The sequence below is a fragment of the Hyla sarda genome, chromosome 6 (genome assembly GCF_029499605.1).
Source record: "Hyla sarda isolate aHylSar1 chromosome 6, aHylSar1.hap1, whole genome shotgun sequence".
In the NCBI taxonomy this organism is placed as follows: Eukaryota; Metazoa; Chordata; class Amphibia; order Anura; family Hylidae; genus Hyla; species Hyla sarda.
Window position 1 is genome coordinate 84,031,178 of NC_079194.1, and position 22,993 is coordinate 84,054,170.

General features: G+C 44.1%; 1 protein-coding gene across 6 annotated transcripts in view; it reads left to right on the plus strand.

Annotated features, from left to right (window-relative positions):
• Positions 1 to 22,993, plus strand: part of NINJ1 (ninjurin 1) — an 82,920-nt gene that overhangs the window by 51,214 nt on the left and 8,713 nt on the right. For 3 of the 6 annotated variants that reach the window (XR_008844918.1, XM_056524336.1, XM_056524337.1), the window contains exons 2-3: positions 15,498 to 15,723; positions 17,785 to 17,946. Coding sequence is in view for 5 of the 6 variants with exons in the window: in XM_056524336.1 (XP_056380311.1) it covers positions 15,498 to 15,723; positions 17,785 to 17,936 (378 nt within the window). In the remaining variant the exon portion in view is untranslated. Of the gene's footprint in view, positions 1 to 12,320; positions 12,440 to 13,672; positions 13,797 to 14,614; positions 14,636 to 15,497; positions 15,724 to 17,784; positions 17,947 to 22,993 lie in introns of those variants that run through there. The other 3 variants (XM_056524339.1, XM_056524338.1, XM_056524340.1) reach the window with 3 other exon arrangements.

Here is a 22,993-nt window from a genome sequence, read left to right on the forward strand (position 1 = left end):
CCAGAATAGAGGCGTTGCCTTGACGATGACGCAGAAGTACGTTGGCAATGAACGTACCTCTGCGTCGTTGTCAAGGCAACGTGACTATTCTGGGGCCGGGCCCGAAGCGCTTAGAAGAGGCCTCCCCGGTGAAGATAGCAGCCCGGAACCACTATCCCACCGGACGACCTCCTCTCCGGACAGTCCTGCAGCACCGGACCAGCGCCGAGCGGAGGCAAGTACTGTACAGAACTAAAGGGGGTGAGAGGGGGCTGGATGATGTCGAAGGCCGCAGTGGTCTTCAACCTGCGGACCTCCGGAGGTTTCAAAACTACAACTCCCAGCAAGCCCGGACAGCCGATGGCTGCCCGGGCTTGCTGGGAGTTGTAGTTTTGAAACCTCTGGAGGTCCGCAGGTTGAAGACCACTGCGGGTGGAGAGTTCACTCGAGTATAAGCCGAGGGGGGTGTTTTCAGCACGAAAAATCGTGCTGAAAAACTCAGCTTATACTCGAGTATATACGGTATCTACTAACCAACAGTACATATATTATATTCTAGAATTGGAACTATATTATATCCTAACCTTAGAGTTACAACAGTGTGGTTATTTGCTCATAAATTTTATATTTTATCCCATTCACAAGGGCCCTGTGATGGGACATGATTGCATGTTTTTTATTATATATTTTAATAAATGACATTTGTATATGAAGCACGGTCTCCTATATCTATATTCTATTTCAATATATTCTTCATTGTGTACCTTTAACTGTTAGTTTTAGTTACAACCTTGAGGTCTGGATCTATCCTATATATTATAAAACTTTGATTTAACATTGAAGGACAGTGAGGATTCTCTGGAGAATGGACACAGTTTGCAGGTACTCAGTCTTTCTCTCCCCTCTCCTGCACATAGCACATGCTAAGCCTCACCCCAACTTCCTGTGCTACATTGTAGTGTCTGGTACTAGAGATTGATTTCCATCAGATTGCAGTGAATGGAGACACCTTGTAGCCAAGACTTGTTGCCAAGATTTTTCGTGATTTTTGGTAAATGAAATGATTTACAGAAAGGTTAGGAATTACATGGAGGAAAGTTGTTCAAAATGACAGTGACAGTTTATAGGAAATTAGGGGTTATCCACCATAAGGTGATTTTAGTACATACCTGGCAGACAGTAATGGACATGCTTAGGAAGGATCTGCGCTTGTCTTGGGGCTAAATGGCTATGTTGTGAGATTACCAGAACACTGTGTCTAGCTTTTTGTGAACTGATATTTCCTGTTTGATTTTTCTTTTTTTGACTACAAATCCCATAATTCCATTTTCCTCCCTCCCACACATCAGCCACCCCACCCATTGAAACATAATTGAGCTTCATCCATTCAAAAGACCTGTGGTTTTCAATAGGGATCGACCGATATCGTTTTTTAGGGCCGATACCGATAATCGGTGGAGGTTAGGGCCGATAGCCTATAACTTATAACGATATTCCGGTATAAGTTATCGGCTATTCATCCCCCCCCGCGACACCGCTGCAGATCATTGATTTAAAGCGGGCGCTTTAAATCAATGCACTGCAGTGGCTTTTGCAGTGCCATAGACCGCCGCCACCCGCTTCTCTCCCCCTGCCTGTCCGGGGGTCCTGAGTCCTATCACAGCCACCGCTCCCCCCCACCGCCGCACCGCTCCCCCCAACAACCACCGCGCCGTGTCGCACCCCCCACCGCACCGCCCCGGCCCCATTGCCTCCCCCATCCCCGGTTTTATAATTACCTGTACATCTGGCTCCGGTGGCGTCCTCCTGAGCTGTCACTGTGCGCACTGACGGTGACGTCACGCACGTCACTCGTCATTGCGCAAAGCGTAACACAGGATGCAGCAGGAGCCAGAAGTAGAGTGGGCCCCGGGAACAGGTAATTATAAAACCGGGGATGGGGGAGGCAATGGGGCCGGGGCGGTGCAGTGGGGGGTGCGACGCGGTGCATTGAGGCGGGTCGGGGGGTGGTGCGGTGCCGCGGGCCGGGGGGGGGGGGGGGGGGCGGTCGCGGTGCGGGGCACTATCGGCTTATTGGCAAGGTAATTGCCGATACCGATAATGCCCAAAATCGTGATTATCGGCCGATAATATCGGCCAAATCCATAATCGGTCGATCCCTAGTTTTCAATCAGGGTGCCTACAGCTGTTGCGTTAGTTGCAGATTGATCTCTCTCCCACCACCCATTGAAGCAGACAGGCTCCCTGTCATCAGCTGAGTAGTGAGTCAGGTCTCGGCCGTATTGCACCATGCGAAAAATAGACAGTCATTTTGTATGCTGGTAAAAATAAATATTGGAGTGAAAATCACAGAAGAATTGTAGTGAAAACATAGAGTATAAGGAAGTTGCATAACTTCTTGTTATACAATTAATAAAAAATACTGTGGATTTACTAACCCTTATACATAAAACATATAGCTGCCAGGTACAAGCGCCAATCAACTATATACAAGTTATTCAGTTATATATCCTCATTGATAGCCGCGAATCCCCAGTGTATGCAGGGAAATCTGCTGCCTACTAATGGTGATTTTTAGTACTGAACTAACCAAGCAGTCAGCTGATAAAGGAGAAAAAGTTTCTGATTACTGGGTCTTTTACATGAGGCACTAATCGTCCCGTTTGGGGCAATAGGGACCCCTAGACTCGTCCTGTCTTATAAATGGATCCTGCATGTTCACACAGTGTCTTCATGATTCATCCAGTAAAATGACTGCAGTGGACTTCTGCCGTTTTCTGCTGTGTTTCTATGAAAAGGGTAAAAGTTCAGATAGGGAATTTGTTGAAAATCCCCACCCCAAACCTAGACTCTGTGTTTAGTCATGGAAAACTTAATTTCCTGTTAGAAATAAGGGCATGGCTCTATAGCAGCATTTTAAAGAGCAGCACTTGAGCAGATTACATCTGTGATATTTAAAGAATTGCTAAGGATCTTTGCACTTAAATTCCCAAGATGTGACAGGTTTAAACTGATAAAGGCAAAGGTATGGAAGCCCCTAGCAATTGACTTAACAAAAGGCTCCTGCCCTCCACTTGGCATTCTACCATCTCTATTCAAATCTCACACATTACCGAGGTCCTTCATCTTAGCAATAACAATTAAAACCCTTTTGTATTGAAGCTTATTTAAAGGGGTATTCCAGGAATAAAAAAACAGGCCTTTTTTCTTTCAAAGACATCTCCCTGTTTGTCTCCAGGTTGGGTGTGGTTCTGCAGCTCAGTTCCATTGAAGTGAATGGAGCCAAGTTGTAATACCAAACCCAAAGTGGAGACAAGGAGGGTGCTGTCTTTTTTCCCATTCTTGGAATACCCCTATAATGTAAAAGGGTAAATAAGGGAAGTTTTTTTTTACTTAGAAGCTAAACACAAGAACAAGGGGCACAATCTGAGGTTAGTTAGGAAGGAGATCAGAAACTACATGAGAAAATATTATTTTCCTGAAAGAGTAGTAGATGCTTGGAACAAACATGCAGCAGATGTGGTTGGTAAATACACACAACAATTGAATGTAAATCTGCATGAGATAAATATCTGCAATAATATTTCTCCTTATGGAGACACCATTGCTAGTGTGTGGAGCTTCAAAGGCCATTAGCACTCCACTGGGCATTTTGGGAAGAGGGACTATGTAAAGCAGCTCAATAACACCACCTTTTCATTTAGCAATCCCTATATATTAATGTGTGTATATGTATGTATATGTAATAATATGTATATAAAATGATATATATAACAATTGATGTGGCCCCAGGTACTGAGAGCCCCCCATACCCCCCCATACCCCCACTTCCAAATAGAAAATGAGCCAACACCTTTCAAATTCTGCCAGATCTACATGTCACGTATGAATTGAGTTCAAATGACAGTGACCCGTTGGTTATGTTCACCGGCTAATATGTGGCTTTTAAAGGGGAAACGGCGACAATTTCTGCGTCGGAGACTGTGCTCACATTCACTTTAATGGAGAACAGGAATCCATGTTTAAAAAAAATAAAATAAAATGAATGGTACTTCACTTCCACTCAGCTCTGAAGCCCATATTAAAGTCAATGGGAGCTCCAGGGCTGCAAATCCAGGGATGTGGAAATCCTATCGCCCGATGCCCAGGACATGTAGTTCAGGGCGCCGGGCAGGTGAATTTTTCATAGCTTTAGTCCCGTATCGGGCAAGCAGGGCCGGAGCTACTTCCCCCTTTTTTTTTTATAACGCCGGTGTGAGGTGCAGACTGACGGGAGGAGCGGGCACAGACTTGCATGGGGCGCAAGTCTGCACCTCACACCGGCGCTCAGGGTGTACGGAGCGGGCTCCTGAGTCCTGCCCGCTCCATACTCGGCGGTCCCCGACTGGGGCCACCGCTAATAGCCCGGACAGCTATTAACCCTTTAGATCCCCACTGTCAAAGTTGACAGCGGTGTCTAAAGGGATCTTTTAACCATCCCTGGTGGTCTAGTGGGGTGGATCGCCCCCCACAGCACGACCGCGGGGGGGAGGGGGCGATCCCCTGTGGAGGTAGCCGGAGGGCTTACCACTGCATCCATGGTTGCCCCATAGCTCTGCATTTGATTGAGGCTGCCTTGAGAAGGCTCAACTAAATGAACACAGATCAATAGAGTTTAATGCATTTAAATGATTCCTCCTAAAAAAAAGTGTAAAAAAAAAAGAAGAAAATTTTAATAAAAGTTTAAAAACACCCATAAACCCCTTCCATATTAGAGGTACGTTCACACAGGCAGATTTATTTGCAGGTTTCCCGCTGCGTATTTGAAAGGGGGCGGTCTCTTCTCTGCTGTCCGCAGCAGATTTTGTGCGGCGGAATCTTCCCTGCGGAAAATCTGCCGCAGACCCTTCTGACTTCAATGGGGCTTGCGGCGGATTTTCCACAGCGTAAATTCCGCCTCGGAAAATCTGCTGCGGACTGCTGAGAAGAGCCTGCCCCTTTTCAAATACGCAGCGGGAAACCGCCCATGTGAACGTACCCTAAAAGTTCATATCACCCCCCTTTTCCATATAAAAATATATAAACATAATAAAAATAAACATATTTGGTATTGGCGCGTGCATAATTGACTGAACTAGTAAAAAATTACATTTTATATCCCGTACCGTAAATGGCATTAACGTAAAAAAAAAATACTAAATCACAGAATTGCTTTTTTATAACATCATATCCCAGAAAAAATTAAGTAAAAAAGTGTTCAAAAAGTCCGATCAATACCAAAATGGTACCAATACAAACAGCATATTACGGCCCAAAAAATGAGCTCTTATACAGCCCAGTATACGGAAAAAAAAAATATTATAGGGGTCAGGGGTTTTCTTTTTTAAATAAAAAAAATTATTATTAAAACGTGACGGAAACTAAAATTTGGTATTGGTGTAATCAGGCCGACGTAAAGTATCAAAATAATATGTAAGTTTGACCACAAGGTGAATGGCGAAAAAAAGAAAACCTCAAAATTTGCATTTTGTTTTTCAATTTCACCTCACAAATAAATATTTTTTTTTGTTTCAGAGCATAAGTTATGGAAAAATTAAAGGTGTCATTACAAAGTATACTTCCCCGCAAAAAACAAGCCTCATATGGGTCTGTAGATGGAAAAATAAGTGTTATGGCTATTATAGGACGAGGAGGAAAAAACCAAAGTGCGGAAACTAATAAAGACCTTATTTTCATATTATTTTGCTTGAAATTATTTTATCTATCAGGACAAGTGGATTTTCTTGAGGGACAAGTAGATTGTATTCTGCTTTAGTCCCTTGGACAAATAGTTTTTCTTTTTTTCCACACCCCTGAGATCAAAGCAGAAACCAAGCCCTGAGGGGGGAAAAATGCATGTAGAGCTCAGAGACAGGATTGAGCGAAGGACTTTCCGAATGCACTTTTATACATATATTGGATAAAAGGAGAGTACTTCTGTACAAGGCATGTACTGTATACATGGCAACATATACAATCCCCATTAGCCTGTAGATACTGTACTAGCAATATGTTGTATGGAGTAAAACATAGTTGACAAAAAATGAGCACTTAGTTGCTTCCCAAAATTAATATAATTAATTTATACTTAATTTTGGGTGGGTATAAAAGTTTTGGTTTCCTGAGCTGTCTGGAAGCCCGAGAGTCCTGAACAGACAGAGCTGGTAAAGTAAGCAATCACCCAGCCACCCCCCACCTTATGCTGCCAGACGCCTCTAATCCCTGGATTGTGGGCTGACCCTGACATTCACATTTCCCAGGCTGGGTTTTAAGTCCTCTATTTACTCTAGTCCTCATGTGAGGAGACTGGAAAAGAGCATTTCAGGAACTATGAAGGAGGGAGACTAAAGTAATTGTTTTTATTAAATGGGCGTTGTCAGATACAATACATTTTGATATGTTAAAGCATGCAAAAACTACATGTTTTACAATCTCTTTCATCAGAAAATTTTCAGTATTGCATACTGAAAAAGCCGGTCAAAAAAGTGGCCACTAAGGGTCCCCCTGCCTCCTGGGATACATACCAGTCCTGCAGTGTCTAGTGGTCATCAACACTTCATGGACACCATGAGGGATAGACAGGGCTGCAAGCAGGTCCAGAGCTGCTATGCTTGCTCCAAGCCCTCTGTGAGTCAGAGCAGAGTAAGGAGGGGGAGGAGTCATCACAGTGAGGAGAAGAGAGGGACACGCCCCGTGCCTCACAAACCTCATGGACACAAAGTGTACCTGTACCAAAAGTGTACCTGTTCATCGGCGGCAACAATAAACAAAAAATATTTCCTGTTGAAAAAAAATAGCTTTCACTATTTTTCATATTCCCTCCTCTGACTGCAGTCTACTGCCTTTAGTTGACAGTCTGTAGTTTTGCAATAGCAATCCTGGGGCCTAAGGAATTACTGTTCTATTACTATTTAAAGGGAATGTTTCACCTGTCTATTTTTTTCCAATTAGAACCAAATACTAAAACATGTTTTTCTGCTGTGTGGTTTTTTTTTTTAATCAACTTCTGTTGTCAGATTTCAAAATTTTTATTTTTAATCTGTACATTATTATGGGGGCTGCCATCTTGCCTTAGCTGTTTTTTTTATGGCATTTAGTGATATGTTTTACAGCAGGACCCATGGACATAGACAACCATAGACAGGATCTGTCCTATTTAGATGAATTGGAGATGTTATTGGACATTCTCTGTGACTCATAGGTTATTATATAATAGGGTGGAGGGTGTGTGTGGGGGGGGGGGTGCTAATCTCTGCTGTGAATGGTGGGGGATCTAGTATTATCTTTATACTGGTGTTAATTTCATTGTACTTCTGTCTGTTCTGAGAAGAAAGGCATCTGTACAGAGCAGGGAGTCTCAGTTAAGGCCTCGTTCAGTTAAGGCCGCTATTCTGAGTTCCAACAGCAATCCGGCCTGAAGGATGGGAGTTTATCTGCAAAATAATAGTGCAAGCACAATTTTTTTTCTGCTAAATTTCTGAAAAATTACCGGATCACCAGTGGACCCCATGCAAGTGAATGGGATCCAGTGGAACGCGGTAGTAGCCGTTTGCACCTGACCTTAGTTTTAGAACTAGTAGCCAGAATGGAACCGACAACATTTCACGATTATTATAGAATATAGATAACAAAATGGAAAATAAGAAAAAAAAATCACCCAAAATGATTTAACAATATGGTTAACATAAAAACTTGATTTAAACAATAGCCCATTTTCTGATGACACATTCCCTTTAACCTATTATTATTATTATTATTTATAAAGTATCATTGGTTCCAGGGCACTTTACATTGATAAGGGTTAAAATACCTAATAGAAATGAACAATGAACATGACAAAAATAAATTGTAGACTGCTATAGACCAAATAGTGTCTAAAACTGTAAGTGTAGATATAGCTTATAATTCAGAATATAATTAAATATATATAATAATTAAAGAATGAAAAAATGCCTTATTTTTGTAGCAAAAAGTGTTATCTTTTCTTTATTTTGCATATATTGGGAGAGAAAGCTGAACATAGAGTCCTGCCTTTTAGATAAAGTCATCAGCAAGTGGCCTTGTGTGTCTAAACAATGTGTGTGACTAGTGATAGGAGAGCAGAGGCCGGGGCTGTAACTTCTATAAATACTCACATGCACAGATATCCAGTGACCATTTAAATATTTCACAAATGCTTTGCCTGACACGTGTACAGTTATATTATATGGTCCTATACATTGAAAGTGATGTGCATCATTAGAAATTCCATACTTTTTTCACTCTTTCATACATCCTTTTGAATCAGTTTATTTTCTTTTTCAAACAGGATCAGTTTTTATTTGCATGGTATTCTTCCTGATTTTCTCGTCTTAGCCCAGACACTACACACTTGTATTAGTGACTCCCTGATGTGTCCAGTGTATAAAGGGTTTCCATCTGGCCGATATTTCACCGGCATAGCCGGTATTTTGGTTGCCCTCCTGGTGTTTTTTTATATTTAAAAAAATAGTGGCAATGCAATGGTTGATATTTATCCAATCTGCAGGCATCCTGTTACAGAACAGTAGGAGCTGAGCAGATTGATATATCGGTTTGTAGGGAAACGTCCAGGATAACTTCTCATTTATACAAGTACATATCTGCTCAATAGTCATGTGGGCGGTCCTATTTAGAGCTATTTGTGTATAAGTGTCCACTTAGAGAAGGTTGATAATCTTACTGACTACCACCTCCTAAAGTTAGTCAAATAGGTGGTCCTTCACAGTAAGAGACTGCTCTATTTACGTGATTGCTTATAGAGGTAGATGTCAATCATGGAGTAGGACCGCCCACATGACTACATAGCCCAGACTAAATAACAAGTTATCCTGAAAGTTTTCTGAGAATGCTTTACATCAATCTGCTCAGCTTCGCTTGTGCTAGAACAGGATACCTAGAGACTGGACCAATCTGACAGGTTTCTTCTACAGGTATTTTCCTATTAGGTTTAAATAGGGTCAAACTGAAATAAACATGGTTGAACCATTGTTCACTTTCTAGGATTGTGGTGTTTCACTTTTTAAATATTGTATTACACTTTATGTTTTAAAAGTATACATGAAACATAAAAAAGCAAGTACAAGGCTTAAAACATGATCCTTACCATACCGATTGAAAGGTGCACAACCTTATGTAAACATAAGATGTCTGGAAGAACAATGGGATCAGTTTTACACTGCACACAGATTAGGCCATGAACAAGCAATAAGACTAAGAAGAGTCTGAGAAAACAATGGGGTGGGTTTGGTACATGTGGCTTGGATGGGTGGGAGTTGGTGATACTGTGTAGCATTGCATAGTGATTTCAGTAAGAAGCTAGTATTAGAGAGATGTGTGTAAACATAAGTTATTCACATGCCCTAGATCTTGAGATACTTTGCTGGGCGTCAGGATACTGGTGATAAAATTGTTCAAGCAAGTAAGAAATTCAGAGCATGGAACAAATGGTTCAGATGCAACAGCTAAATGGTTAAAGTCCCTGTCATTTCCAAAAACTTTACATGCCACATACCATTGTCAAAAAATAACAGCCCCATAGACTTTCTGTGAAGCAGGACAGAGATTGCTATAAGCCGCACACTTCCATTCACTGGTTCTAATGATCGGTAGGGGTCTCAGCAGTGAGACTCCGACCAATCAAAACTTTTATCATCTCTTTGACAGGGACACTTTAGGGCAGTGGTTCTTAACCTTGTTGGAGGTACTGAACCCCACCAGTTTCATAACCGCATTCAACAAACTCCTCTTAATTGGAAAAATAAAATGTGATTTTTTCAAATTCAAAACTTAGGAGGTATATATTTAAGTATATATTTATACATAGGTGCACAAAATGAACAAAACCATTAAGAACAAAGAACAAAACCATGAAAACATGATTTTCACACAAAAACATAATGAATATTTACTGCAAATCAGTGTGACTTCTGCTGTTGTCCTTCAGAGACCAGTTCAGAAATGCGCGGCTTTACCTTGGCAAGTGCCACTCTCATGTCATTTTCGCAACAATGGCAGTGTTCCTCCACATTAGGCAGGCAGTGTTCCCCCACATTAGGCAGGCAGTGTTCCCCCACATTAGGCAGGCAGTGTTCCCCCACATTAGGCAGGCAGTGTTCCCCCACATTAGGCAGGCAGTGTTCCCCCACATTAGGCAGGCAGTGTTCCCCCACATTAGGCAGGCAGTGTTCCCCCACATTAGGCAGGCAGTGTTCCCCCACATTAGGCAGGCAGTGTTCCCCCACATTAGGCAGGCAGTGTTCCCCCAAATTAGGCAGGCAGTGTTCCCCCACATTAGGCAGGCAGTGTTCCTCCACATTAGGCAGGCAGTGTTCCCCCACATTAGGCAGGCAGTGTTTCCCCACATTAGGCAGGCAGTGTTCCCCCACATTAGGCAGGCAGTGTTCCCCCACATTATGTAGGCCAGTGATCTTCAACCTGCCAACGGCTGTCCGGGCATGCTGGGAGTTGTAGTTTTGCAACATCTGGAGGTCCACAGGTTGAAGACCACTGATGTAGGCAGTGTTCCCCCACAGACATACAGTCTTCAGCCATATACAGTTTATGGCTGGAGGCTGTATGCCTGTGTACTGCCCACTCCAGTGCTCCGACCTCCGCTCCGGCTATAACAGTAGGTCTCGGGAACGGTGGTCACTTGCCAAGCTGGCCAGCACGCGTCTTCCTCCTTCCCGGCATGCGCTATGTCCTGGCGGCCCTGCGTTTTTAAACTTAACGCGGGGCCGCAGGGAGTTAATAGTGATGGGGGGAATTGCACTGTCGCTTGCCCTGTTGCTACAGGACAGGCAAACACCGGCTCTGCTCGGGGCTCCGGGCCAGCTCGGGGCCCCAAGCAATTGCTTGGTTTGCCTGTCCTGTGCCGACCTCCCCCGCCGAACCCCCGGGACTGACTCACTGAACCCCTGGGGTTCGATCAAACCCAGGTTAAGAACCACTGCTTTAGAGACTTGATTTGACTCAAGCAAGAGGCCTTGTGTCTTAATTATATCGGGATGTTGTGCCCCTTAAGGGTAGCAGAGAATGGGGAGGGAGTGTGAATAGCTTTCCATGATTCTGTGGTAGGCCAGTGATCTAAGGGATTGAGAAGAGCGGTATGTATTGAAAACATAATCAGATCGGCAGAAGAATGAATTTGGTTGCACGGAGGATGTAATCCTTTACTGTGGGAAGAAATGACCTCTACAAGTTGGCAAGTTGAAAGGATTGAGTAAAACAAAATAAAAGCCGAAGACAAATGGAAATTATTGTAAGGAAACCTCTACGGAGGTGGCTTGAGCAAGGGATACATGACCAGAGAAGTATCTTCTGCCGCAAGAACAAAACCTATCTGACCACAAAAAAGTGTGAGAAAAAAATAGGTTTAGTTTGTTCGGGAGCATAAAATAACCATGTTAATTGGACAAAGATCTAACCCCCCCTACCCCCAAGCAAAGAAATGGGAGGCCCATTTCGCATGAGTGGGAACCATGTGCCATATAGTACTTTTTTAGATGGAGGGGGGAGCCGATCTAAAACATACTGAATTCACTCTTACATGTAATTATTTTATGTTTGACCACTAACTTGGGTATGGTGATGGGGAGTCCATGTGCCCCTATATATGCCAATTTTCTCCTGGGTTGGTGGAAAACACCTTTATCTTTTCCTGCTGATATCTTGTGGTCATGAAAGATATTGTTCAGGACACGCTATAGTAATGAGGTTTTTCTGTTGGAATGGCACTGTAGCCGAATTCCAGCAATTCATCTCCAATATTGAGACTAACATCGGTGTTTTTCATTTATGTCTAAGATACATCATGACAGCATCTCCTTCTGGGTCCTATATAACACACCTAGTAACAATTACAGGATTATTTTATTGTACACAATCCCTTTTATCCGTAATTTGCAAAAAAAAAAAAAAGAATTGCGTCAGTGTAAGTGTAAAATAAAATGTCTGTAAATTCTACAATGGGTAACCTTTTGCCTTAGGCTGGTATGATGCTGATCTCTAGCATCTACTGTAATCCCACAGCTACAAAGTCTCTTACATTGGGACGAGCCACCACCTCCAAGTTTTAAGTAAAGGTATCCAAAAGGCATGCTCGTCTCTCCCTCCCCCCCACCCTCGAGCATAGCATTCACGTTTCGTTTTCAAATAAAGTTCTAGGTGTTCTGAGAATTTCCTTATGACAACATAGGAATCTTATTACTCACAAATTCCCCATAAATTCAGACTTTCGCTTCTGTTTGGAATTTCCCTTGAAAGCAGATCTCTTGTAACTCCTTTGCCAGTGTTTCCTAATGTTCCTAAGCCAAGAGCCTCTTACTGAAGCATCAGAGTACGTCCAAGGCTACGATCATACGCAGCAGCTAAGAACAACGATCGCCTGCTAAAGAATTGGTGTTTGCTCCTTGGGATACATGTACTTCAGTTTGATAACCTAGTCAACTAACTTATATAAATATATATGGGACCAGAAATGTAATAGTGCATAATGCCCCTCTCCAATGATGAATAAGCATATTCTTTTAGCGTATATTGGAATAGTTGTTTGCTATTTTTATTTGATGTGTTTAGCTATCTTAACAGCCGATACTGTCACCTGTGCTCCCACAATGCACTTCTCTCTGGTAAAAGAAAAAATAATTTTGGATATAGCAGAATACATGAATGGATAACAAAATATTACCTTGTTTTAAATAGTATTTTCAAGTTATTTATAATTTTTAGATGTCATTCTTTTATAATAATGCAACAAAAAACTAAGGGGGGTGTCTACAAGGCACTGTAGTAGGAGAACTACCGCTTTAAATAGTCTTCTAAACATGCTCCAGCTTTTGTTGTGAATGTTCACGTCATACGGCCACTTGATCCTTGAATAATACATTGGCCGTTTCAATGGTTTTCTTTGTTCCCCAGACTGTTACGTAATAACAGAGGCATTTGCACAATTAGAACTCAACTTTTAAAGGGAACAGAAAGGCGTCTTCCTAAGAAAAGGGAACTAGTCAGAATATGGGTGAAGTGTAGGAACCTGAGGACAAATACCCTTGACTTGCAAAAAACTAAATTGGTACAGTACACTGCATATTTGGGCTGTTTTTTATTAGCTATTGGGGGAGATTTATCAAAACCTGTCCAGAGGAAAAGTTGCAGAGTTTCTCATAGCAACCAATCAGATCACTTCTTTCATTTTTGAACAGGCCTCTGAAAAAGGAAAGAAGCGATCTGATTGGTTGCTATGGGCAACTCACTCAGCACCTTTTTCCTCTGGACAGGTTCTGATGAATCTCCCCCATATTGTTAATTTGCAAAAAAATCTTAATTTTCATGCCCTACATCTTCAGATATGAACTTGCAGAGGGGAATACCCCTCTAATGGGAATCTTCCAGCATAGTGACGCTAGATCGGATGTGGACACTTTTTTTTTTGTTACTTTTACATAAGCAACATAGGGGGAGATTTCTCCACAAAACCTGTCCAGAAGAAAAATTGCTTAGTTGCCTATAGCAACCAATCAGATCGCTGATTTTGCAGAGCCCTTTTCAAAAATGAAAGAAGAGATCTGATTGGTTGCTATGGGCAACTCAGCAACGTTTCCTCTGGACAGATTTTGATAAATCTCCCCATAGTTTCCATTGGTATGTGTTGTGGACTGACCTCATCTGTTTCAAGCTTTACTGAACAACTACAATGAGGGGTCATGTTAATATTTTACAGCTTCTCTGCCCAGGGCCGGCCAGACGTGACAATGTGACTTAGTTTGTGAAGTAACAGGGTAAACTTTACATTTAACATTTTCCAGTAAAAATCCATTTAGAGAATCCAAACTGAAGTCATGGTAAATGTTACCGAGCATTTTATGTGATAATTCTCAGTCAGTCACCATCAAATGTAAGAGAAGAGCATTGTGGGAAGTCAGGATACAATTTCACATCTAAATTGGTGGGTCGCATGACTGATTCTAGCAAAATGTTTCTAAATGAAAATCTAAAATGCAACACTAGTTTTTCACTTGCAGCAGCCACCAATTGGTTTCAGGCAGATGATTAAACATATTCAAGTTTCCAGCATATTCCATTTCCTGTTGGTCAATGGGATGACATCTATGTCCTCGGCAAATCTCCACATACATAAGTGCCCATTCAGATCATACAGATCATTGTGAAAGACTCATATCCACTTAGAAAATTCTTCCTCATTCTTTCGGTGGCATCCACGTGGAATACATTGATGTCTTTGGGGCCTAATTCAGTCACACCTGCTGCCCTTAGACTCTTTGGCCGGAAAATGTAGTGTGAACCTGGCTTCATGCATTTGACCTTGTATGACTTTACTTAGATTGGCTGATATACAGTGGTCCGTCAACATACGATGGTAATCCATTCCAAATGGACCATCGTTTGTTGAAACCATCGTATGTTGAGGGATCCGTGCTATGTAAAGTATAGGACAGTGGTCTACAACCTGCAGACCTCCATATGTTGCAAAACTACAACACCCACCCATCCTCCTATTGGATGACGGGACGGCGTGCGCAGCGATGTTATGACGACGATGGAGAGCACCGACGATGCAGGGGATCCTGAAGAGGACGCGCCGAAGCCCTGAGGACAGGTAAGTGATCGTCAGTGGACCACACGGGGCACCATAAATGGCTATCTGGTGTCAGCTGAAGCAGTTTGCGCTGCTGGATAGCCGTTTATGCGATGGCCCCGACATACAAAAGCAATGTATGTTGATGCTGCCTTCAACATGCGATGGCCTCTGAGAGGTCATGGTATGTTGAAATGATCGTATGTCGGGGCCATCGTAGGTCGGGGGGGTCACTGTACCATGAATTTACATTTCTTTGATATGAGGAAATTGTAAATATTTAATATCATATTTATAATGTCTGGCCCTTAAATGCCCTACTCCTGACTCACAATCAAGACTGTTGTGGATTATGCTTCTGCTGCCTTGCCTAACAAGGAATGCCGGGTAACTTACTTTAAAGGGGTTGTCTAGGATAAAAATAAATAAATCAATAACAATAATTCTATGCGTCCTGGGTGCTATAAATGTAAAGAAAAGTGATTCCCCCTCCTGTAGTATTCTGCAGATGTAGGTCTGATCTCACCCGTTCCTGCTCATCACTACTTGTTCCTGTGACATCCTGTTCCCATAGAAACCACCCCGTTCAGCCAATCACTGGCCGAAGGACACCCAGCTTGTCTCCTTCCATGACAGACAGAACTAAACTGTACCTGTAACAAGCCAAGCTCCTGTATGATCATCACATGACCAAGACACATTTTATCCACTTGAAGCAAACAGTGATGAGATCTTGAAAACTAATTTATTAGCACATAAATGTTATGCTTTGTGTTCTAAAGTTTTATAGGATTTTCTGAAAACAGAATACCCCTTTAGGACCACATACCTTGGTTGGTATACTAAATTTCATCCTTATGCCAGATCTCTCTCTCTCTTCCAGATCATTCATAGACCGGCCAGAAGGAACTTGAATATGAATCATTATGCTAATAAGAAGAGCGCAGCAGAGAGCATGCTGGATATCGCCCTGCTGATGGCCAACGCGTCCCAGCTAAAAGCCGTAATCGAGCAAGGACCTGATTTCTCATTCTATGTCCCACTCATCACTATGATCACGATATCCCTGGTCCTCCAGATTGTGGTTGGGGTGCTCCTCATCTTCATTGGTTTGTATATATATGTTTTCCTTTCTTGTTTTCCCCTTTTGGTTCCTTCCATTTTGGATATTTTCTGGTTCCTGCTGGTGGTTAATAGAAAGCTGTATACTTGTAAGTTTACTGATATTTCTGATAACCTAGTACCTTCATGCATAGTATGGATAATTATTTATTTATATTGTTATGCAGCACTTTACAATTCTGAGGGTACAAATAAAGACAGGTATCAGACATCACAATATTACACACTAAATACCTAGAAAAGAGGAATGAAGACTCTGCTTGTGAGGGCTCACATTCTATAATAATATACAAGGTTTCAGCCATGTTTATAAGTATGTGAATGACCTAAAGGTGGATGAGCCAGTAAGGCTGGGTTTACATATATGCCTTGTCTGGCATCTTTTCTCACTGGTGCTGTAGGAAATCCGCTGGAGGGAAACTGATTGTAGAACTGATCCCATGGATTTGAATAGGACAGTTCACATACATCCAACTTCTCAGTTTGGATGCCGGATGATTGGATTTGCCGTATCGGCATCGGACAGGGGAACGCATCTTGCTGTGTTCACCTGTCAGGCGTTCAGAAATAATGGACGCTGGATGCAAAACAACTGATGACAACTTATGCATGTTGTCATCAGCTGTGGCATCTGTATGTCAAAACTTAGGCTGGGTTTACGTATGCCGGACACTGGACATATGTAATGCTAGCCTAACCAAGCAATCTCTTTGAGTGTTTAAAGTGCAGAAAATGTAGGGAGACCATATGGAATGATAGTGCAGAAGATCAGTTAGGAAATGCTATAGGCCTGCTTGAAGAGATTTATCCTTAGGACACATTTAAAACTGTGGAGGTTAGGAAAGTCTTAGAGTTTGGGATATTGTAATCCAGAGAATTGGTGCAGCCCGAGCAAAGTTTTGGAGACAGGAGTGAGAGGTTTTAGAAGATGTTGGTCTTAGATCATAGCAGAGCAGAGAGCACGTGTAGGATGGTAGACAGAGATGAGGGAGGAGATGTAGGGTGAGGGGAGGACACACACATTGGTGTAATGGCTGAATAGGAGTCTGGCTGTGGTATTTAGAATGGACTGAATGGGGGGGGCATCAGGGTGACGGTTGAAGAGGTAGGGGAGTCTGGCTGCGGCATTTAGAATAGACTGAAAAGGGCAGGCTTTAGGGAATGGAAGGCCTATTAGTAAAGAGTTACAATTGTCAAGTCAAGAATGAATCTAAGGCTATGTTCACATTTACGGAAAATCTCTGTGCGGACATTCCGGAGACTGCAGGTGCCGGCACAATATGCTAACGGTAGGGCAGCGCAGGAATGCACCATCTCATAGATGGCTATGCATTCCGTTCAGAGTCTGCAGAAAGAATGAATGGGTTCATTCTTTCTACAGATACGAAAATCGGAATTTCTGTGCCAAAAACATATGACACAGTAATTCCACCATGTACACGGCACAGCAGAATCCTGTTGAATTGTACGGGACTTTGCTGCAGCGGACATTCCGCATGGAAATTCCGAAGTGTGAACATAGCCTAACAGTGAGAAAAGGGGGGATTATGGATATGTTTTTGAGGTGCAGATGAGAAGAACATAAAAGTAACTGAATAAAGGGAGTGAAAGACGGCATATCTCGAAGACTGAGCCTGCTGCCCTGGAGTTATGGTTATATACACACACACACAATGAAATATCAGGTTTAGGTACTTTAGACATCCAACCTAAAGAATCCCCATTATGTCATCTTAAATTCTCCTCCTGGTTTAGTTCAGTGACCTGAATACATGTTGTGCTTCTATATAAATTGCTAAGGCCATTTACTGTGGTCCCCAAGCCTGATTTACATGACTATACTATACTTCTCATCCTTGCATTGCTCAGAAAACCTTTTTATGATACAGCTGAGGGTCTTGACTCTTTCAGGCATGGCTTTGTGTACAGGAGACCTCCTTTATGTTGCCTGTTGACTGTTTTATTAGCCTGGAGATGTTTACGATCTGTTATTTATTACAGTCTAACAAACTATTGTTTTTATCACTTGTTACTGGTCTCTTTTTCAGTTAAATATGACCTTAATAATGTGGCCAAACACACCAAACTGGACAACCTAGAAAACGCTGCTACTGGGATTGTGTTTATCATTGTCGTGGTCAATGTGTTTATTACAGCATTTGGGGTGCAGAAGCCAGCAGAGGCGCCTACAAAAGTATAGAACTAAAAAGGTAAATAAAGTCATAACAGCTAATGCAATATGATGACCGATCCACTTTGGGGGCATGTATGAGCATATTACAGGGACATAGCTCAAATGGCACAACAATATTGTGCTATTTGACTTATAGGAATCACAGTGTACAGCAGACACATGAGTATGAATCTGTTAGATATAAGTCCATCTCACGGCTTATATATCCTGCATAGATCCACAGTCTGACCACAGCAATATTTATACTCAAAAACAGGAAAACTGTAATCCACAAAGTTCAGTATAAATTGTAATGCAAAACTATCCAACGCATTTTAGGCATGTTCAGCACCCTTTTATCATGGTGAAGCGCTTTCCATCTTAACAGTGGCTGGGAGTTATCTCCTCATGTATACACCTTCTCATAACCCTTTGTCCTCTGTATTTTTTAATAAATCCAATAAGTCAATTGGCAAAATATTTTTATCTCTTTGTCAATTTTGCTAATAGGAGAGTGGAAGTGTCCCCATCCTACTGCCTTCGAGAGGGTCTATCTGCATACTATGCTGCTGTGTTAATACCTACAATGCCTTGTGAAAGTATTTACCCCTACTTTGCTGACTTTTCTGTTTTGTTGCACGACAACCTGAAAATGATATGGAGTTTATTGAATGGTCCTGTTACGCCTAGCGCTCCGGGTCCCCGCTCCTCCCCGGAGCGCTCACGGCGCCTTTCTCCCTGCAGCTCCCCGGTCAGCGCTGACCGGGAGCGCTGCCCTGTCATGGCCGTTGGGGATGCGATTCGCACAGCGGGACGCGCCCGCTCGCGAATCGCATCCCAGGTCACTTACCCGTTCCCGTCTCCTGCGGTCATGTGCTGGCGCGCGCGGCTCCGCTCTCTAGGGCGCGCGCGCGCCAGCTCCCTGAGACTTAAAGGGCCAGTGCACCAATGATTGGTGCCTGGCCCAATTAGCTTAATTGGTTCCCATCTGTTTCCTGGCTATATCTAGTCTCCTCCCTTGCACTTCCTGGCCGGATCTTGTTGCCCTAGAGCCTAGTGAAAGCGTTTTTGTGTGTTTATACCCTGTGTACCAGAACTTTGCTATCTCCCCTGACTACGAACCTTGCCGCCTGCCCCCGACCTTCTGCTACGTCCGACTTTGCTTCTGCCTACTCCCTTGTACCTCGCCTATCTTCAGCAGCCAGAGAGGTGAGCCGTTGCTAGTGGATACGACCTGGTCACTACCGCCGCAGCAAGACCATCCCGCTTTGCGGCGGGCTCTGGTGAAAACCAGTAGTGGCTTAGAACCGGTCCACTAGCACGGTCCACGCCAATCCCTCTCTGGCACAGAGGATCCACCTCCTGCCAGCCGGCATCGTGACAGTAGATCCGGCCATGGATCCCGCTGAGGTTCCCCTGCCAGTTGTCTCTGATATCGCCCGACAGATCGCCCATCTAACCCACCAGCTGTCGGAAGTGTCCACCATTGTGCGCCAACATTCGCAACTTCTTCAGCAATCATCTCCTTCGCCAGCTCCTGCACCTCCTCCGCTGCGAGTGGCCACTCCTAGCCTCCACCTGTCCTTGCCGGACAAATTTAATGGGGACTCTAAGTCTTGCCGTGGCTTTCTTTCGCAATGTTCATTGCACCTGGAGATGATGTCGGACCTGTTTCCCACTGAAAGGTCTAAGGTGGCTTTCGTAGTCAGCCTTCTGTCTGGAAAAGCTCTGTCTTGGGCCACACCGCTCTGGGACCGCAATGACCCCGTCACTGCCTCCGTACACTCCTTCTTCTCGGAAATCCGAAGTGTCTTTGAGGAACCTGCCCGAGCCTCTTCTGCTGAGACTGCCCTGTTGAACCTGGTCCAGGGTAATTCTTCCGTTGGCGAGTATGCCGTACAGTTCCGTACCCTTGCTTCAGAATTATCCTGGAATAATGAGGCACTCTGCGCGACCTTCAAAAAAGGCCTATCCAGTCGCATCAAGGATGTGCTGGCCGCACGAGAGATTCCTGCCAATCTGCAAGAACTCATCCATCTAGCTACCCGCATTGACATGCGTTTTTCTGAGCGACACCAAGAGCTCCGCCAGGAAAAAGACTTAGATCTCTGGGCACCTCTCCCACAGTATCCGTTGCAATCTACGCCTGGGCCTCCCGCCGAGGAGGCCATGCAAGTGGATAAGTCTCGCCTGACCCAGGAAGAGAGGAATCGCCGCAGGGAAGAAAATCTCTGTCTTTACTGTGCCAGTACCGAGCATTTCTTGGTGGATTGCCCTATCCGTCCTCCACGCCTGGGAAACGCACGCACGCACCCAGCTCACGTGGGTGTGGCGTCTCTTGGTTCCAAGTCTGCTCCTCCACGTCTCACGGTACCCGTGCGGATTTCTGCTTCAGCCAGCTCTTCTCTCTCAGCCGTGGCCTGCCTGGACTCTGGAGCTTCTGGAAATTTTATTCGAGAGTCCCTAGTGAATAAATTTCGCATTCCGGTGACCCGTCTTGTCAAGCCACTCCACGTTTCCGCGGTCAACGGAGCCAAGTTGGATTGCACCATACGTTTCCGCACGGAGCCCCTTCTTATGAGCATCGGATCTCATCATGAGAGGATTGAACTTTTGATCCTCCCCAATTGCACCTCGGAAATTCTCCTTGGACTTCCCTGGCTTCAACTTCATTCCCCTACCCTGGATTGGTCCACTGGGGAGATCAGGAGTTGGGGGTCCTCTTGTTCCAAGAACTGTCTAAAACCGGTTCCCAGTACTCCCTGCCGTGACCCTGTGGTTCCTCCTGTTTCCGGTCCCCCTAAGGTCATTAAGGACTCTGCCTGCCACAGGAAATGCCCCTCCCCCCCTCCCAGTCCCGTCAGGCAAGCCTCTGTGCCACCCCATGGCCCCCGTCCTGGTGTCACACTGCCCCGTGCCAGGTCTCGCCCTCTGCCCTCTCTCCCCATTCCTACTCCTGCGGTTCTGCCTGCCGTTGAGGAATCCCTCCTTCCTTTCCCGGTGTCCTCATCCCAGGGGAGGCAGTTACCCGATAAAGAGAAGGGGAGACCTAAGGGGGGGGGGTACTGTTACGCCTAGCGCTCCGGGTCCCCGCTCCTCCCCGGAGCGCTCACGGCGCCTTTCTCCCTGCAGCTCCCCGGTCAGCGCTGACCGGGAGCGCTGCCCTGTCATGGCCGTTGGGGATGCGATTCGCACAGCGGGACGCGCCCGCTCGCGAATCGCATCCCAGGTCACTTACCCGTTCCCGTCTCCTGCGGTCATGTGCTGGCGCGCGCGGCTCCGCTCTCTAGGGCGCGCGCGCGCCAGCTCCCTGAGACTTAAAGGGCCAGTGCACCAATGATTGGTGCCTGGCCCAATTAGCTTAATTGGTTCCCATCTGTTTCCTGGCTATATCTAGTCTCCTCCCTTGCACTTCCTGGCCGGATCTTGTTGCCCTAGAGCCTAGTGAAAGCGTTTTTGTGTGTTTATACCCTGTGTACCAGAACTTTGCTATCTCCCCTGACTACGAACCTTGCCGCCTGCCCCCGACCTTCTGCTACGTCCGACTTTGCTTCTGCCTACTCCCTTGTACCTCGCCTATCTTCAGCAGCCAGAGAGGTGAGCCGTTGCTAGTGGATACGACCTGGTCACTACCGCCGCAGCAAGACCATCCCGCTTTGCGGCGGGCTCTGGTGAAAACCAGTAGTGGCTTAGAACCGGTCCACTAGCACGGTCCACGCCAATCCCTCTCTGGCACAGAGGATCCACCTCCTGCCAGCCGGCATCGTGACAGGTCCTAGAAAACTTGTCCACATTTTTTTTAACCTTGTTTAACTAAATAAATAAAAACTGTGACTTTGTAAGTGTGTATGGAATTACACCCCCTGTGCTATAGAACCCTATATAATTCTTGCCCAGTCAATTCACATAAAAAGTCATAAACTGTTTATTTTTTTCAACTTTTTTCCGGACCCCCAGCATGATATGCTTAGAAAACACTGGATTACCCCCTTAAAAGGCCCTTTTACATGAGCTAATATATAAACGGCCCAGTCATCAGCTGACAATTGAGAAAGCTGTCATTTGTTGGCTGATCACATTTTTTGTGCGGTCAAAAAGATCATAGTTATCAGCCACACTCCATCCGGTGTAAACATGTGATGTGCACCCAATTAAAGGGCTATTCCGGCTTTATACATCTTATCCCCTATCTAAAGGATAAGGCATAAGATGTATGACCGCGGAGGTCCCGCTGCTGGGACCCCAGCAATCTTGGTGCAGCCCCCGGAAATATGTGCCGGGCGCTGCCTCAGAGACGTGACATCACAGCCACGCCCTCTCGTGACATTACACCAAGCCCCCTCCATTCCTGTCTATGGGAGGTGGCATGATGGCCGTATAAAGCTGGAATACCCCTTTTATCGAGTTACGTGAGGCCATGTACACACATTCAGGTTTATAATTACTGTTATTAAATGCAAAGCCAGAAATGGATTTAAAAATAAAAAAAAGAAGTCTCAGTCTTTCCTTTATATGTGCCCTCCATTTATGATTTATTCCTGGTTTTGTATTCAGTAATTGCAATTAAAAACCTGAAGGTGTAAACACTGCCTAAAGGCTTTCTAAATAAGATATTATCTTATAAAAGGGTCCTTAATTAATGGGTAACTCTCATTAAAACTAATTTTTGCTATTGCACTCCTTATGGTAAATAAAAAATATTTCTAATATACATTGTTTAAAAAAAATGAAGTTTTCTATGTTTTATTTGTGCTTAAAAAAAGCTCAAGAGCACATTTCCCCCATCTCATACACAGACTTTGGACCGAAGCCCAAACACAAAATGTGCAGCCTGGAGTGTTGAACATTGCCATATGCTGTTGGCTGGACACACCCCCTCAGCACTCCAGGCTGCACTTCCTGTGTTTGGACCTCAGTCCTTAGTCTGTGTATAAGATGGGGGGAAATGTGCTCTTGAGCTTTTTTAAGCACAAATAATGCATAGAAAACTTCATTTCTTTTTAAACAAAGTATATTAGAAATATTTTTTATTCATCATAAGGAGTGGAATAGCAAAAATTCGTTTTAATGAGAGTGACCATTTA